The sequence below is a fragment of the Protopterus annectens genome, chromosome 8.part0 (genome assembly GCF_019279795.1).
Source record: "Protopterus annectens isolate FY-2018-M chromosome 8.part0, PAN1.0, whole genome shotgun sequence".
Classification (NCBI taxonomy): Eukaryota; Metazoa; Chordata; order Ceratodontiformes; family Protopteridae; genus Protopterus; species Protopterus annectens.
Genome location: NC_056741.1, coordinates 1,100,114,472 through 1,100,132,931, shown reverse-complemented (window position 1 = coordinate 1,100,132,931; position 18,460 = coordinate 1,100,114,472). Strand labels below are relative to the sequence as shown.

Sequence of the window (18,460 nt, the reverse complement as noted above, 5' to 3'; positions counted from 1 at the left end):
ACCTGTAAAATTATCCTGCACCCATCTGCTTGTCCAGCACTAAATAACATTCTACACAACTATGTTCCTGGTCATCCATTATGACCCAATGGCCAAAACTTCCTCTGTCTGTACACAAGTTTGTCAAATCTGTTGGGCATTGTCTGTAGTAGTACCATGTTGCTAAGGCCTTGAACTCCTTACCTTTATCTGTCAGATCAGTTCCCTCCCTACCTTCCTTCAAAACCATTCTGAAAGACTTCTTAGCCTAAATCTGACTTAAAGCTGACTCTCATCTTGCTCAACACCAGTATAAAGTATCTCCCTAAATGTGAACTAGTACCTGTATTCATACCTTACATTTCCTTACTCTCCCTTCCTCACTCACTTCTATCAGCTTCTCTCCACAGCTTTCTGTTTAAATAATACCATAAGCCTGCTTTTCTCTCACATCGTATTACAGTTCCTATTTGTATTATACTAACTTACTGTTAATTTCTCTGTAAACTGACTAAAATTTCTTTAAATATTAAATCATTATCATATAAATGTTGCATGTTCTTAACTAATATTTTCAAATTATGTCTAATTTGTTATAATTATTTAAACTGTAGATGATTTTTTTTGTATTATATTTGAAGATTGAAGATTATTGTTCTTAAAATGTTTTGTAATACTTTGGAGATTTTCTCTCTGGGCCTGCACTGAAAATGGGCTCCTACCCAGTTGGACTTTCCTGACAATCAAATGTTAATAAATAAGTATATGTTTTCTCAGGCATCTTTCTGGTTTAGCAATATAAAATGAAGAGCAGTTTTGGCATATTGCTAAGTAATTCTGAGAATTTATCCATTGTAGATGTTTGTGCAATAGCCATTTTTCAAGAATTGAAACTCTTACTGAGCAAAACTTCTTGGCAGTGATTCCAGAAGTCCAGTGTGCTTTTGTACCTTTTTAGTCATGTTTTTTCAGCCTCTCCAATGTCTGCTACCTTGACAGGTGTCTGAATTGCATAAGATACTTCTCAACCATTATTCATTGCAGTTTTTCCCACAGTACACTATAACAGATGTATGTACTGAACTTATCACTTGATCTTTGATAGAGAGATTCACCTTAGGTGTGTGTGTGTGTGTGTGTGTGTGTGTGTGTGTGTGTGTGTGTGTGTGTGTGTGTGTGTGTGTGTGTGTGTGTGTATATATATATATATATATATATATATATATATATATATATATATATATATATACATATATGGGTCTACTTCAGTAGACCGAAGTCTTGCTTACCTAACACTCACTTGCACTAGACGAAAGCACCGACAACGCAGAAGACCGACATCCGGAACACCGACTCCACACGCCAGGTGAGTAACCACTTGGCCATCCCGAACATAAACAATTAACGAAACTAAACTAAATCCACCGACGTGGGGGCTTTACCCCCACACCCCCTTAACTGAATAGACTGTCTCTGCGATCGCACTATCTTGAGGGGTAAGGGGTGAAGTTCAACAGGATGGCCAAACAGTTACGTATGTCAGGTGCAGAGTCAGTGTTCCGGATGTCGGTCTTCTGAAGTTGTCGGTATATATATGTATGTATGTGTGTGTGTGTATATATATATATATGTATGTATATATATATATATATATATATATATATATATCTTGAAATATCGAATTTCAAAATCTCGAGACTATGTAGCCGAAACCCCTAAATACCGAAAGACCAGAAGCTCGATATTCAAAATCTTGATGTTCGGAGATATCGAAGTAGCACTTCTGGTGTTGCAGTTTGTTGATGGATAGGTGGAAGTTCAGGTAAGTATCTATGTGTAAGTGTGTTGGTTAGGGGCGCTAGTGTGTGTTGTGACTGTGATGTGTGTGTGTGAGGGACTGTAAAATGTGCAGATGTGAGTTTCCCTTGTATGTCTTTCTGTGCGATCTCGGAGTTAGTATATTTAAGTGGGGGTGGGGTGCAGTGTAGGATAATAAGTTTGATTGTGGGGGAAAGTTATGTGTATGTGAGTGCTTGTGTGTTGTACGTTTGGTATTTTGAATTTCGCGCTTATGGTCTTTCGGCATTTAGGGGTTTCAGCTATATAGTCTTGAGATTTTGAAATTCAATATTTCAAAATTTCAAGATTATGTAGTGAACCCATATATATATATATATATATATATATATATATATATATATATATATATGGGTCTACTTGAAATGGTCGATATTTCACAATGTCGAAGTTCATATCACCAAGACCATATGATCGACATTTGAAATATCGACCTTACAAGTAGAACATAAAAAACAAAAACAAACTTACCTTAACGCTACTCTGCCCCCCACACTCCCCAGAACCTAAATATATCAACTCCGAGATAGCACTACAGTGCTGTAGTGGGAATCTTTCCATTCCGCACTGTAGGGAGATGCCGGTTACCCATGGTCGACATTTCAAATGTCGATCATATGGTCTCGGACATATGAATGTAGACATTGTAAAATGTCGACCTTTCAAAGGGGATCCATATATATATATATATATATATATATATATATATATATATATATATATATATATATATATGGTTCCCCTTCACAAAGTCGAACGGCCACAATCTCGAAAGTCATATGGTCGAGACCATATGCTCGAAATTGTGGAAGCTCGACTCTGTGAATGGGGAACGGCAGACAGCGCAGAACAGAAGATTTCCCTTTCTGCGCTGTAGTGCGATTTCGGAGTTGGAATAAATAAGTAGCGGGGGGTGTAGGGGGTGCAGGGTGGCTTGCCCCCCTGCAAGAACACTTTGTTGTGTTACGTTTTTGTGTTTTTCAGCTCCCTTTCACGAAGTCGAGCTTTAGAAATTTGAGCATTTGGCTTCGGCCATATGCATTTCGAGTTTCTGAACGTTCGACTTTGTGAAGTGGAACCATAGATATACATATATATATATATATATATATATATATATATATCATATATGTATCTTGGACAGCCTCTTTATCAACCAGTGTAGATGCATTCCCTGGCATTCTAACAGGTTTATAATTAAAAAGGTTGTTTATGTTTTATCTTTCTAGTTGTGCTTGTTTACTTTGGTGGGGGAGTTTAATCTGGGACTTGCTGAATTTAAACCAACCTTAGTTTGTTGGGGGGGGGGTGTTCAGGCTATGAAACATATGCCAAGAGTACAGCTTCACTTACAAGTTTATGGTGTGTCAGAATGCATCAGGGGATTCTGAATTCAGCCCCAAACATGGAAGTTGGAGAATTAAAGAATGACAGGGTAGTCAGAAGAGGAAATTCCAACGATTTTGCACTGCAGAGGACACACTCCAATGTAAGCTAATATGGTAAATACTCTGTTATCTATTGCGTCAGTATACATGCAGATACTATTGTCTGACTTTTTTTTTTTTGGTAGAGTCCAACCCCATTCCAGTTTTAATTAATGTTTGTTTATTGCAGTGGTAGAAGAACATGAGCCTAGAAAAATTGGAAGACCTTGCAAAGGTGCGTAGAATTAAATCATAAAAAATAACAAATATAGTTTTGAAATTGTTGCATGTGTGTAGAAACAGTAGAAGTTTGCACCCTGTAAATTTCAGTGGAATGTGGGCCTGAGTACAGCTTCTTTTACCAATGTATGGTGGCAAAGATTGCACCAGTGGCAGCTGCATTCACCCTAAGAGTCGGAGTTGGAGAAACTAAAAGCTTTATTCATAAAGTGGGTCCTCAGAAGAGGAACTTCTCAGTTATTCACTGCAAAGGACCCTCACAAAGATCAGCTAATATGCTAACTACTCCATTATCCATTGCTTCACAGTACAGGCAGATTGTATTGTCTGCCAACTTTCTTGGGTGAGGGAGAATCCATTCCAATTTAAACTAATGTACATGTTTGTTGGAATGGTAGAAAATCAAGAACTTCAGAAAAATGGAAGAACACAGAGGTAAGAAGATGTAAATTGTGAAAAATCAACGGCGTTGTATTGAAATTATTGCATGCCTGTTAAATAAACAGTTGAAGTTTATACTGTAAGGTTGATGATCTGATGTGGAAAACAGAATTTGTAGAATGGAAGATGCATGTTAAGTCTCCTATCCTTAGGTAGTGCAGTCTTGGCAAAATGTTTCTTAGTACTTCCCACTAATGTATTTGCATTCACCTCCCAGACAATCCAATCTCAGCAGAAGATCATTCATAAAAAGGCAGGGTGAAGGCCACTCTTGCAATTTTTGAGTTCTTTTCCACCCGAAAACATAGAAGTTTTATGAGGAGCCATTGAGAAAGGTTTGGAAGAAAGAAGAAATGTTTAAATTACCTAAAAGATCCTTTTACTTTGGGGGCGTAGTGACACAGACCTGCTGAATGATGATTCTTTCAGAGTTCAGGTTGAGATTGTCCATGCTAGCATAATTATCTTGGCTTCTTCACATGACTTGTAATCAGCTAGTTGTTCCTTGAAAGAGTTATAGGCAGTGCTGGGTTGAGGGAAGAAGGTAAAGTGGCAGAAATTTAGAGAGCCGTTGGGGTTCTATTTTACTTATCTATCTTTTTATCATTCCTTGTGGGATTTGATGTCATCCAAGAAGGGTAAATGCTAGTGTGAGAGACAGATTCCCCATAAAGACCGCCACAAACAGTGTCTGTTTTGCCTTGGCACCTAGCATGGCCATATTTCCTGTTCTATCCATCAGGTCTTTGTGCCCAAGACCCTTCGTAGTAGACTGTCTTCTCTAGCTCTTTATCTTGAAAAACCAGCATCTTAAGGCTCTTGTGAAGGGCACGATGAAGAGTACTTCCTGCTCCAAGTGCTATCACCATTAGTGAAGACGACTGCCAAGAATCCTATCCTAGGATGGAATCTTCTACTGTTCATCCTCTGCTGGATGTCTCTCCAAAGGGGAGTGAATACCTGGAGGTTTACCTGGCTTTGTTGTTGGATTCCTCTGCTGCAACCAGGTTGGATGTTGGCAGGGATCCAACTGTAATCACGTCCATGGAGGCTTTGAAAACATCTCCTTCAGACTTCTGGGGAAACCATGGCTGATTATCCCCAGAGGGCCTAGGGGTGTTTTCCTCAGACATTAGACAGAGAAGAAGTCGCTACTACTATCATTTAATGCCATCCTGGGTTACAGCCTTCCAAATATTTATAAGGCAGATGTCCCACTGAAGAAAAAGCAAAATACTAAGCATAGTACTGCTGCTCCTAAGGATCCACCGATTGAATTGGCAGTCCTTCACTCACGGCTTGTTTAGTGCTTTGATGGCATTGAAACATCCTCATGGGTTTCACTTTCACTCCTCCCCTTGGTCCTCTAGTGCCATAAGAAGACACATGGAACAGGATTCTTCTGAGGAGGAGCTGTATTCGCATGAGGAATTCCCTTGCTTACTCCTCTTACATTCCCTCTCTTTTTGATTATGGCTCAGAGGAAGAGGAATCTAAGTCCTGATACTCCCTTTGAAGAAATTTGTTTTGAGAACATGATCTCAAGGATGATGGAGTTCTTTAAGTAGGATTGTGCTTGTTTCTGAGGTACAAAAAAGGTACTACGAGTTGCTGCAAATGGACTCTTCTAGGCCTTCAGCTATTCCTCCAGATGTGGCTGCCTTGTTGGATGCATTTTCCAATGCTTCTAAGGTTCCAGACTTTTGGCCCCCTGCTCCCAAAAATCCTAATAGACTCTATAGGGTGCCTTAGGACTGTAAGATTTTGTACAAGTGTCCTCCTACTGATCCCTCGATGGTGTCTGCAGCTTCTGATAGACCCATTCATTTGGTTCCTACTCTCTAGATGTTCATAGTGTAATACTGCTGCAGTCATCACACTTGGGTTATCCTGCCATCAGGCTGTCCCGCAGTCGGCCGAATCCCAAAGTATTGGTTCAACGTCAGTTGTCGTCGCTTCTTCCCCGACGTCCGTGCGACAGGGGGATAAAAGAGGCAGCCGATGCCATTTTCTTCAGTTTTTCTTACCGCGCGGTGCCCAAAGCAGAAGCAGTTCGCAAGTGCCGGTCGGCTAGCTCCTGAGATTTTCGAATCGAATTTCAGCCCGAAGTCTTCTCTAAAGCTAAGTACCCCATTGGGGAAACCTTTCTTGCCTCAGACCGATGTCAGATAAAGTTAATAATTGCATTTCTTGTGGGAAGCAATTACCTCATAAGGATTTTCATTCTTATTGTATTGCTTGCCTAGGCCCAGACCACGACATCTCTGGTTGTCGGTTTTGTGCTAGGTTCAACAAACGTACAATCAAGCGTTGGGCAGATTTCGCCCGACATTATTTTGACAGAAAAATTAATTGGAGCATGTCGTCAGAGCAACCAACATCAGCAATGATTAAAAAATGCAAGGATAAGGACAGGCAACCAAGGCCAAGACCAGATACCGAGGCCTCAGCAAGGCCTGCCGCCGGTTCTTCGGTTTTCAGCGAGGCGCCTACGCAGCCCCTGACTACCGCAGATTTAGAAATTCTGACTGCCTCCCAGACCGAATCAGCTGGGCCTCAGGAGCCGGTTCCATCTCATCCCTCGGACGCCAACCCTGACTGTGATCCGGAGATTTTGGACAGGCCTTCGGTTTCTGAAGGTGTCTTCAAACCGACAACTATCTCTATTAAGTCTTATGCTAAACTTAAAGCCCCCTTAAAAGTTAGGAAACCGGGTCCACAGTCCTTCCCACAGGCCCCTATGCCTAAAAAACAGATGCTTAAGATGGCTGAGGATTTAATTACCCTTATCAGGGATTCACAACCCCCTCCTGACAAAAGGCCTAGACTGGAGGAAGATTATCCTTCCTGTGACCAAGCATCCATTTCCTCAGCTAACTCTGAGGACCAGGATTATTCCTTCCCTCCTTATGAAGACTCACATGCTGAAGAATCCATTCCCTCTGTCTCCCCCCTGAAGACTACTCTTTTGGGGAAACTTTAAACACCATGAGGGAACACTTCCACTGGGAAGGCCAAGATTACTCTGACTCTAAGAAAAGACTCCGTGAGATGTCCTTCAAGGATGCATCTGCAGTCCTAACATATGGGTTGTCCTGCCTCAGGCAGCCCTTCGGTTGGCCGGATTCCAAAGTCTGGGTCTGGCCTCGGCTGATGTCGCACTTCACCCGACGTCATAGCTGCTGTCAATTGGGTATAAAGGCATCAGCCGACGCCATTTCCCTCAGTCTTTCTTGCCGCGCGGTGCCCGAAGCAGAAGCTGTTCGCAAGTGCCGGTCGGTCAGATCCAGAGATTTCTACTACCGAAGACTTCTAAAAAGCTAAGTACCCCGTTGGGGACTCTTTCTTGCCTCAGTGCACCAGCTAAACCAGACAGATACTACCGAGTTCCTGATTCTCATAAGTTTCTGTATAAAAGCCCTGTTGCAGACCCCAAAACCATTTCCCAGGGTCCTAAAGGGGTTAAGGCCTCTACTGCTAAGAATCCACTACCTTCTAAAAGAGATTCCAGAGCATTAGAAAGATGGGGGAAGAAAGTATATACGTCTGCCACTTTAGCCATGAGGGCCTTAAACTGCCAATTCCACATGCTAAAATACCAGCAGTACTTGATTACACAGTTAAAGCAGAAAATGATCCCTCAGACAGATCAACCTGATTTCAAAGAGATGCAGGATTTGCTGTGTGCAGCAGAACAGGTGGGAAAGCATACCTTACATGTGGTTTTGATTCATTGGAAGCCTCATGTAGAGCAGCTGTCACAGGATCTGTAATACGTAGACATGCTTGGCTAAAAGAGCAAGCCTTACCAGAACATGTCAAAGCAAAGTTATTGGATGCTCCATTGCAGAAAGATGTGTTATTTGGTGTCAAAGCAGAGGAAGTTTTAAAGAAAATGGAAGAAAAGGCAAAATCTATGCAGACAGTTAAAGATTTTTTACAGGTACAACCTCCTTGTTTCAGCAGAAACTGGCCATCAAAAAACTGGTCCTTTCCTGCATCAGACAGACCCCAAAGGGGTAGGTACAGACGCCCAAGGGGCAGAGGCCAGCCACAAGGTTCTTTCAGGCCTAGACAATGGCACACAACAACTCAAAGAGGTGGAGACGAAAGATCTCAACCCTTCAGGAAACAAACACAATGACTTCCCTCTTCGCCTGCCAAGCAAAATTGCCCTGGCAGCACCTTTGGGAGGAAAACTGGCTCTATTTCCACAAAATTGGCGCATCATAACAAAGGACAAATGGGTTCTGGATATTATTACCTGAGGCTAGAGATTTCATTTTCACACTTTACCTCGGATGAGAGGCATGCCAAATCTGTCTCTAAACCAGTGGGCAGAGGCACAAATGCAAATTTCAGCTCTCATGGATATGAAAGCAATTCAAAAGGTACCTACAAAGGAGCAAGGTCAAGTTTTTTACTCAAGACTATTTCTAATACCAAGAAAGGACAAAGCCTGGAGACCCATTTTAGACCTCTCTGTTCTAAACACTTACCTAGAGGTACCCAAATTCAAAATGCTCACACTACAGCAGCTTCTTCCCATGCTGGGCATGGAGTCTTGGCTGGTAACGTTGGACCTCAGAGGCATACCCTGCATGTCCCTATCAGACAAGATTGCAGAAGATACCTCAGATTTTTGGCAGGTACAACACATTATCAATTCTCTGCATTGCCCTTTGGCTTATCTACTGTGCCCAGAGTGTTTACGAAATGCCTGGCATCAGTAATTGCATACTGCAGACAACGAGGAATACAAATTTATCCATATTTGGACGACTGCCTGATCCAAGCGGACAGCAAGGCCATTCTATTACAGCATCTGCCATTTGTAACAAAGTTGCTAAGTTGCCTAGGGTACACAGTAAACAAAAAGTCCAAGGTAATACCCTCACAAGACATAATATTCCTGGGTGCCAGGTTAAATACAACGGCCCAGATGGCTTATCTCACGCCAGACAAACAAAAACAACTGACTCAATACTTCAAAAAGATGGCAACTTTTACCCAGCTCACTGCAAGGAAAATCCTGCAGGCATTGGGGTTCATGGCATCCTGCATTCCACTAATTCCACATGCAAAGCTGCATATGAGGAAATTACAATGGTACCTGAAAAGTCTGTGGACTCAACACAGGCACAGCCTCGAAACCAGTATACCTCTCATTCCCTGCCTTCAAAAAGAGTTCCTATGGTGGGCTCAAGCATGTCAAATAAACTAAGTGTCTTCCTTTTGTCTTACCTCCAGCAAACCAAACTATGACAACAGATTCTTCAGACTACGCCTGGGGAGCACATATGGTAGGACAGTGCATACAGGGCAAATGGTCCGCAAAACAAATGCATCTACACATCAACCAAAAGGAGATGCTAGCTCTGCAAAATGCATTGACAGCCTTCAAGGACTTCTTGCATCCAGGACAACTACTAAGGACAGACAACACCATAGTTATGTGGTACATAAACAAACAGGGAGGAACACACTCCTACCCTTTATACAGACAGGCAATGACCTTGTGGAACACAGCATTGACTTTCCAAGTACAACTGCAAGCACAATTCCTGCCAGGAAAGGAGAACATATTGGCAGACGAATTAAGCAGAAATTTGGCAGATCCTCACGAGTGGAAACTACACCCACAAGTATTTTCAATGATAACTCAAAGGTGGGGGCACCCAGACATAGATCTATTTGCGTCCCCCAACAATTGTCAACTACAGAAATTTTGCACAAGGACTTATCATTCCCTAGCCTGGAAAGTGGACGCCCTATCATTCAGTTGGACAGCATTGACAGTCTGCCTTCCCACCACTACCTCTCTTGACCAAGGTATTACTGAAAGTCAGATCAGAGAGACCTCAAATGATCCTCATTGCTCCGGACTGGCCACGTCAGCACTGGTACCCATTACTAAGGACCTTGACTCACAGCCCTCCATGGATCTTATCTCAATTCCCACTTCTGTTGACTCAGCAAAACTCTCAGATCCTTCACAGTCAGCTCAGGAGTTTAAATTTAGCTGCATGGAGAATACCTTGAATTATCAATCAACACTTTTCTCAAAGGACGTCCTGAATGTCATTTTGGAGGCCAGGAGGCCCAGCACCAGAAAAACTTACTCAGACAAATGGAAAAGATTTTGTGCATGGAACCAGGCTAAAGGCCAAAATCCTTGGATACCAAACATTCCTCAAATACTGCAATACTTAACTGAGATGCTACACAAAGACCTTTCTTTCTCGTCCATTAAGATCCATGCTTCAGCCATTTCAGCTCAATATAATACGGATCCTCCCATATTCTCACACCCTTTACTTAAGGCAGTTTCTCAGAGGGGATAAGAATATAAGACCCCCCCCCCCCCGAAAACCCCCAACGCCAGCTTGGGACCTCAACTTCGTTTTAGAAAAATGAACACTGCCTCCTTTCGAACCAGCCTTCTCAGCAGAAGTACAATACTTGTCATGGAAAACAGCTCTGTTGCTGGCTATCACCTCAGCACGCAGGGTCTCAGAACTACAGGCACTTAAGGCAGTGGAACCTTTCATCATTTTCCATCAGGACAGAGTCTCTTTACGAACTAACCCTACCTTTATGCCAAAGGTAGTATCCAGTGTGGCTTTGAATCAGACCATTCATTTACCCACCTTTTATCCAAACCCCCAGAATAAAGGAGAAAGACTCCTTCACTCTTTGGATATTCACAGACAGCTACGTTACTATTTGGATAAGACAAAGACCTTCAGAAAAACTGACCAACTCTTTGTATCCTATGCTGCAGGTTCACAAGGAAAGGCTATTTCAAAACAGACCATCTCCAAATGGCTAGCACATTGTATCTGTTTTTGCTACTCGCACCATGGGAAAGCAGTGCCTGTTAATATTAGGTCCCGTTCTACCAGGGCTACAGCAACCTCAGCAGCCTTTCTCAGGGGGGTTCCAGCCAAGGACATTCTGGAGGCAGCTACTTGGAGTTCAGTGCACACCTTTACCAAGCACCTACCACCTTCCATTATACTCAAAAACCAGATCTGGTTTTGCCACGGCAGTTCTGCAGGGCAGCCTAGCTTCACCTAACCCAGTTTAGTACCAGCCACCCATCCATAGCTTTGGGATTCAACCCATGTGTGATGACTGCAGCAGTATTACACGATGAACATAGTACAGTTTTGTACCTACCATAAATGTAGATGTTCGAGTATTTATACAGCTGCAGTCCAGGTTACCCTCCCACCATCCCCTCTACATACCAGGGTGTTAGTTATAACTCCATGTACATCAGTCTAATGGATGCATGCCTATATGGTGTATTTGCTAACAGGTAGTACTATTGTTTATCTACTAAGGTATTTTGCATTTGTATTGCCTTCCTAGTTGGGGGCACCTGACAATCTGGAGCAAGAAAAACTGAAGAAAATGATGTCGGCTGCCTCTTTTATCCCCCTGTCACACTGACGTCAGGGAAGAAGCGACGACAACCGACGCTGGACCAAGACTTTGGGATTTGGCTGACTGCGGGACCGTCTGACGGCAGGATAACCCAAGTGTGATGACTGCAGCAGTATATACACTCGAACATCTACATTTATGGTAGGTACAAAACTGTACTTTACTACCCCTCCAATAAAGATAGCAGGACAATGAAAAGCTAGCCAAGAAATTTTATACCTCTGCTACCTTGGCATTTAAGGCTGTTAATTATCAAATCCATATGTCGAGGTATTTGTTGGCTCTCCCTTTCCAGGTTTGTCAGGTTATTTTTGATTTTATAGACTCTGAGGTTAAAACTTCTGCCCTTTCCCTGTTAGTGATTTCCTCCCAGGTGGCTTGTCATTCTGTCAAGTGTAGTTATGATATGGCAGATGCTTGTTCTAGGGTTGTCTTTGGGTCAGTTATGAGAAGGTATTTTTGGCTTCGGGTTCAGTCTTTGCTTGATGATAGTAAGGCTAAGTTGATGGTATGGCCCTTTTGATAATAAACACTTCTGTGGTGAAACTGCTGCTGCTTTTCAATCCCTTCAGGGCAAGGCTTTGCAAGAACTTAAACATGTGTTTTTCTCCTGTACCTAGATTTCAAAGAAAGTACCCCTATAATTCAGTTTCTGTTTGCAGGCAATCTCATCCTCCTCTTAAGGGTAAAAAGGGTGGAAAGCAGGCTCCTCCTGCAAAGGCTAGTCAGACTTCAGTGCATCATAAGTCTCCTATTCCTGATAAACCAGGTGCTGTCTGACTATCCCATTCTTCCCAGCCATTTTCTTCTTTCTCTTCTGTCTCTCTCTCTCTCCCCCCCTTCTTGGTTACAGATTACTCAGGATTCCTGGGTCCTGTCCAGTATCCATCAGGGTATTTCTTGGTCTGGAAGTCCCTTCCCCCTTTTATGGGTATTCCTAGCCCCCTCAGGAACAACTGTCTGTTTTCCAAAGGTGTTTTGGGATCTTTTGATTCGGGGTACTATTCAAGAGGTGCCTGTGTGTCAAAGGGGGAGGGGGTCTTATCCCAGAATATTTCTAGTGACCAGAAAAGAGGGTACTTTGAGACAAGTTCTGGACCTCTTTCATCTAAACACTTTTCTGAAGGTGCCCTCTTTTCGAATGTTGTCCCTTCAGACTCTGTTCCCTCTTCTCCTTCCCCAGGCCTATATGGTGTCCCTGGATCTCAGTGACGTTTTTCTCCGTATTCTAATTCAGCCTCTTTTCAGGAAGTGTTTATGTTTCTCTGTTGCTTTGGCATTTTCTGTTATCTGCTTTGCCATTCAGCCTTTCTACTGCCCACAGAGTGTTTACCAAATGTCTCACTCATATGATTGCTTTTAGCAGGATTCAGGGGATACAAGTATTTCCTTACTTGGAAGACCTTCTGTTTAGGGATCCTCTCCAGAGATCCTATTGCAAAGTCTTCATTTTGCTGTTTTTTTTTTTCCTGCAAAGCCTGGGGCTCACAGTAAACTTCAGAAAGTCTTTTCTGACTTTTTCAAGACAGTGTTTTTCTGGGGTGCCGGATACAGGCTGTGCCTATGCTGACATCCCTGCTTCCTCCCAAGGCCTTAAGTCTCATTTCCTCCTTTCAAACTCTTCTTACTCGTGCCTCTGTAACAGCCAGGGAATTTCTGATGGCTCTTGGGTTCATGGCATCCACCATTCCTATGCCCCCTTTGGCCAAACTACACATGAGAACGTTTCATTGGTTTCTAAGGTCAGTTTTGCTTCAGCATGCATGTACCCTAGAATTTTGTAGTTCATCTTCTACCTTTTCTCTACCTTGTCTCAAGAAGGCACTTCATTGGTGAATCCAGCAGTTGTCTCTAAATCCAGGTCTCCCTTTTCATCTCCCCTCGCCCTTCTCGGGAGCTGTTCACAGATCCTTCAGACGTGGGATTGCGTCACCTTTTGGCACCCTAAAAGTGCAGTGGTTGTGGTTGCCTCTTCACCAGAAAGAGCACATCAATGTCAAAGAGATGAAAATTGTTCTGCTGGTGCTTCAGGGTTTTCATCCTCTTCTCTCCTCTGGACTTGCCAAGCTATTAACAGACAATACTGTAGTGATGTGGTATGTAAACAAACATGGGGGACAAGATCTTATTTTCTTTGCCAATTGGCACATGTTCTTCGTGTTTCACTGCTGCAATCATCACATTTGGGTTAACCCTGCCAGGGTAGCCCTCGGCTGGCCGAAAACCAGAGGCTTAGTATTTCTGCGTTGGTTGCTGTTGCTTCAGGACTGACTGACAGGTCATCAGTAGTATAAGGTAAGGCAGCCGACACCATTACATCAATCTTTCTTTGTGCCCAAAGCAGAAGCAGTTTGCACGAGTGCTGGTCGGCCGCTACCTGTGTTTCGTCTATCGATTTGAAGCTAAAATCTTCTAACGCTAGGTACCCTGTTGGGGATCCTTTCTTCTTGCACTAACCGATGTCAGAAAAAGTTAACAATTGTATCGCCTGTGGAAAGCAAATACCACACCAAGACTTTCATTCTTACTGCGTCACTTGTTTAGGCCCATACCACAATGTCCCCCGCTGTCACTTCTGTGCTTTGTTCAATGCCAGAACTATCCATCGTTGGGCCCTTATTGTAGCTAGATATTTTTGCTTACAGTCCTGGAACTCCGATTTGGCTTCGGTAAGCCATCCGAAAGCAGATCTTCCAAAAAAATGTAAAGATAAAGACAGAGACAGACCACACAGGTCCAAACCTACCAACAACACTCACGTTAAGCTAGTCGTCAATTCTCTGGTCCTCAATGAGGTGCTTTCGCAGCCTCTGATGCTCGCTTCTGTTTTTTCGCAGGCGACTACTGAGACCCTTTCGGAGTCTGGTATGCCACAGAACTCTTCTTCGACTAAGGATCCTGCGGTCGTCTCTACCTTGGATGGGTCCGGAGCTGCTGAGCAGACATCGGCGTCTGAGGAAGTCCTTTGCCATACCGATTCTCGACACAAACCAATGTCTTCTTTTGCGACTACTGTTCTTTCGAAAACTACCAAGTTTCTTAGGCCCAGGGTACGAACCACTCCAAAACCGACGACCCAATCTCAGGCACCTGCTTCCTTGCCTCAGTCTCAAATGCTTAAAATGGCGGAAGACCTTATCATGCTGATCAGGGGAAGCCAAGCTACCCCCTCCAAAAGGAAAAGCGATCTGTCCACTGTAGTTTTTTTCTGCACAAGAGTCAGATGACTCTGATGTATCTGAATATGAAGACATGCAACCCCTCTCTACTTATGGGGATTCTGATGCAGAGGATTATTTCCCTTTCGCCTCTTCCCTAGATGATTTTTCCTCTGGGGAAACCCTTCATACCTTAAGGGAGCATTTCCAATGGGAGAGTCAGGACTACCATCAGTCTAAAAAGAGACTTAGGGAATTCTTAGATCTTCCACAGCACAGACCCTTGGCCATCCCCCCAGTCCTGGATGTTGCGGAGGATGTTTTCCTGGATTCCAGCTTGACTCCTGACACCCTCCTCCACCCAGAAAACCAGACAGGTACTAAAGAGTCCCTGACTCTCTCAAATTTATTTTTAAAAATCCTACTGCTGACCCTGAGGCTATTTCTCAAGGGCCTAAAGGGATTAAAGCAACCTCTGCTTAGAATCCCGCGCCCTCAGATTGGGATTCCCGAACACTAGACAGATGGTGTAAAAAAGTATACACCTCCGCTACTCTTGTTATCAGGGCATTAAATTGTCAGTTCCACATGCTAAAATTTCAGCAGCATACCCTGGAACTCCTCAAACAAAAAATGTCTTCCTTTCCTGTTTGTGCAGAATCTAAACAGTTACAAGAGTTAATGCAATCTGCAAGTCAAGTAACTAAACACACGTTGCACTGTGGGTTTGACACCCTAGAAGCTTCTTGCAGGGCAGCAGTCACCGGATCTTTCATTAGAAGGCATGCATGGCTCAAGGAACAGCCCTTGCCAGACCATGTCAAATCTAAATTGTTGGATGCCCCCTTAAACAAAGACATCTTATTTGGCACTAAGGCAGAAGAGGTCTTAAAAAAGATGGAAGAAACAGCTAAATCTATGCAGACAGTGAAGGATTTCTTACAGATCCAGCCACCCAGGTTCAGCAGGCACCAAGCGCTGGTCCTTTCCTGCTCCCACTAAGCCAGTCCAGCCCAGACTCCGGGGAACCAGACCCCCCCTCCCAGACAGCAGCCACAGGAAATGCAGAGATCTAAGCAGTGGACTACTTCCACTTCAAAACCAGGTAGTTCTAAGTCACCCTCTTATGGTAAGAACTCACAATGACTCACTTCCCCCACCCCGTCCCTCTGCCCACCTTTACTTACCCCTAGGAGGAAAACTCTCCTTTCACACAAGCACCTGGGCCACCATTACCAACGACTGCTGGGTTTTCAACATATTGTCCCAGGGATACAAATTTTCTTTCCATATCATTCCTACCCCAAAAGGGTTGCCAGATCTACCTCCAAACCAGTGGGTAGAGGTGCAAAAGCAACTCCTTTCTCTGCTCTCTGTAAGGGCAGTAGAGCACTTTCCTGCAGAACAGAGAGGCCAAGGGTTCTACCCATGCTCTCCAAGGATGCTTGGCTAGCCACCTTAGATCTAAAAGAGGCCTACCTCCATATTCCTATCGGGGAATCATCCAGGAAATATGTCCGTATCAGGGCAGGATCTCAGCACTTTCAGTTCTCTGTGCTTCCCTTTGGCTTATCTACTGCTCCCAGAGTTTTCGCAAAATGTCTGGCTCTAGCTATTGCCTTTTGCAGACAAAGGAATATCCAGATTTACCCATAATTAAACGACTGCCTATTTCAGGCAGACAGCCAGGAAAAGCTGCTCAAGCACCTGGCCTTTGTATAGGCCCTACTAACCTCCCTAGGGTACACAATCAGTGAAAAGAAATCCAAACAGGTGCCCATCCAAAGGATTATATTCCTGGGAGCAAGCCTGGACATAGCATCCCAGATGGCATTCCTTACACCAGAAGAGCAAAATTTCCTGACTGCCTACTTCTTTCAACTAGCCACCAGACCCCAGCTGTCTGCAAGGAAGATCCTGCAAGCTCTGGGGTTCATGGCATCTTGCATACTACTCATTCCGTATGCCAGACTGCATATGAGGAAACTTCAGTGGTACCTAAAAGTCTTTGGTGTCAACACTCTCAAGACCTAGAGACTCTTATACCTATAATTCCTTGTTTCACAAAAGATTTTCTTTGGCGGGCAACAGCATGCTCCCACAGCAAGGGACTACCTTTCTCACCACCCCATGCCGCCCAAATCCTCACCACAGATGCATCAGACTGTGCCTGGGGTGCACACATGGGGATGGCAGGTGCATGCAGGGCCAGTGGAGCCCACAGCAAATCCCTCTGCACATCAACCAAAAAGAGATGTGATGGCTTGATAGCTTTCAAACCACTTCTGTCCCCAGGGGGTCTCCTGATCAAAACAGACAACACCACTGTAAAGTGGAATATCAACAAGCAGGGAGGGACTCGCTCCCTACGCCCTATGCAGGGTTAGCCTTGACCCTTTGGCACACAACCTGTGCCGTGCAATTCCACCTGTTAGCACAATTCCTACCAGGTTCTCTCAACTCTCTGGCAGACCAATTAAGCAGAAATCTTCTGGACCCACATGAGTGGCAGCTCAACAGCAGAACCTTTGCCCTAATAACTCAGAAATAGAATACCCCGAAGGTCGAACTCTTTGCCTCCCACACCAACCATCAACTCAGCAAATTCTGCACCAGGGAGCATCACTGCATGGCTTGGAAAGTGGATGCCCTGTCCTTCCCCTGGGTCAGTCTGTCGGTCTATGCCTTTCCTCCACTACCTCTTATCCCCAGGGTACTACTCAGAATAAAGGAGGAAAAATCAAGGACGATTCTTATAGCTCCAGACTGACCTCGCCAGCACTGGTACCCCTTACTGCACAGCCGGTCCCCACTGTCCCAATGGCATCTTTCTCAGATTCCAAACTTCCTGACCCAGAGAGAAGGGGAATTCATACATCCCCAATTGCAAGCACTGAATTTGGCAGCTTGGCTTATTCCCTAACCCCCGAGCAATCTGCCAACCTCGGTAAAAAGGTTCTAGATGTTATACATGAGGTCAGATGCCCTAGCACTAGAAAGTGTTATGCTGACAAATGGAAAAGGTTCTGCACCTGGATTCAGGCTAAGGGAGCCAGTATGGCACAGCCCTCCCTCCCTCTCATCCTGGATTACTTAGCTGACCTACTACACAGTGGCCTCTCTTTTTCCTCTTACAATTCATGCCTTTGCTATCTCAGCTCATTTTCCCACTGAGCAGCCCTTTTTTCTCACACCCCTTGATCAAACAGTTCTTAAGAGGGGCTAGCAACTTGAGGCCACCCAGAAGAGCACCAACCCCAGCTTGGAACCTTAACTTTGTGTTGGGAAAGCTTACCCTGCCCCCTTTGAACCAGCTTCTTCTGCAGAGCTACAATTTCTCTCCTGGAAGACAGCTTTTCTTCTGCCATAACTTCATCCAGAGGAGTCTCCGAGCTGCAAGCACTCACGGCTGTGGAACCCTTCCTCATCTTCAATGCTGACAAAGTATCCCTCAGGACTAACCCATCCTTCATGCTCAAGGTCGTGTCCAGTGTGGCTCTCAACCAATTCATTAATTTGCCCACCTTTTTTCCTAATCGCCAGAACAAGGTGGAAAGGATCCTGCTTTCCCTAGATGTGCACAGACAGCTCAGATTCTATCTAGACAGGATTAAATCCTTCAGAAAGTCTGATCAATGGCTGGTTAGCTTTGCTACAAGGGCAGAAGGCAAAACCATCTCCAAACAAACAATTTCCAAATGGATAGCACACTGTGCATCCATTTCTGCTAGAAACAACACAGAAAGCCTCCCCCCAAAGGGGTCAGGACTCACTCCACCAGAGCAGCCTCCACCTCTGCAGCTTTCTTCAGAGGAGTCCCCACCAGGGACATCCTGGAGGCTGCCACCTGGACATCTGTTCACACTTTTACCAAACATTACCACCTGCATCTCTTCTCCAAATCCA

The 18,460-nt window shown here is 44.1% G+C and overlaps 1 protein-coding gene across 43 annotated transcripts in view; it reads left to right on the top strand.

Annotated features, from left to right (window-relative positions):
* The window catches only part of LOC122809254 (titin-like), a 3,339,665-nt gene that overhangs the window by 1,092,376 nt on the left and 2,228,829 nt on the right, over positions 1-18,460 (top strand). For all 43 annotated transcript variants that reach the window (XM_044080625.1, XM_044080596.1, XM_044080621.1 and 40 more), the window contains one exon: positions 3,454-3,498. In XM_044080625.1, the coding sequence (XP_043936560.1) occupies positions 3,454-3,498 (45 nt within the window). The remainder of the gene's footprint in view (positions 1-3,453; positions 3,499-18,460) is intronic.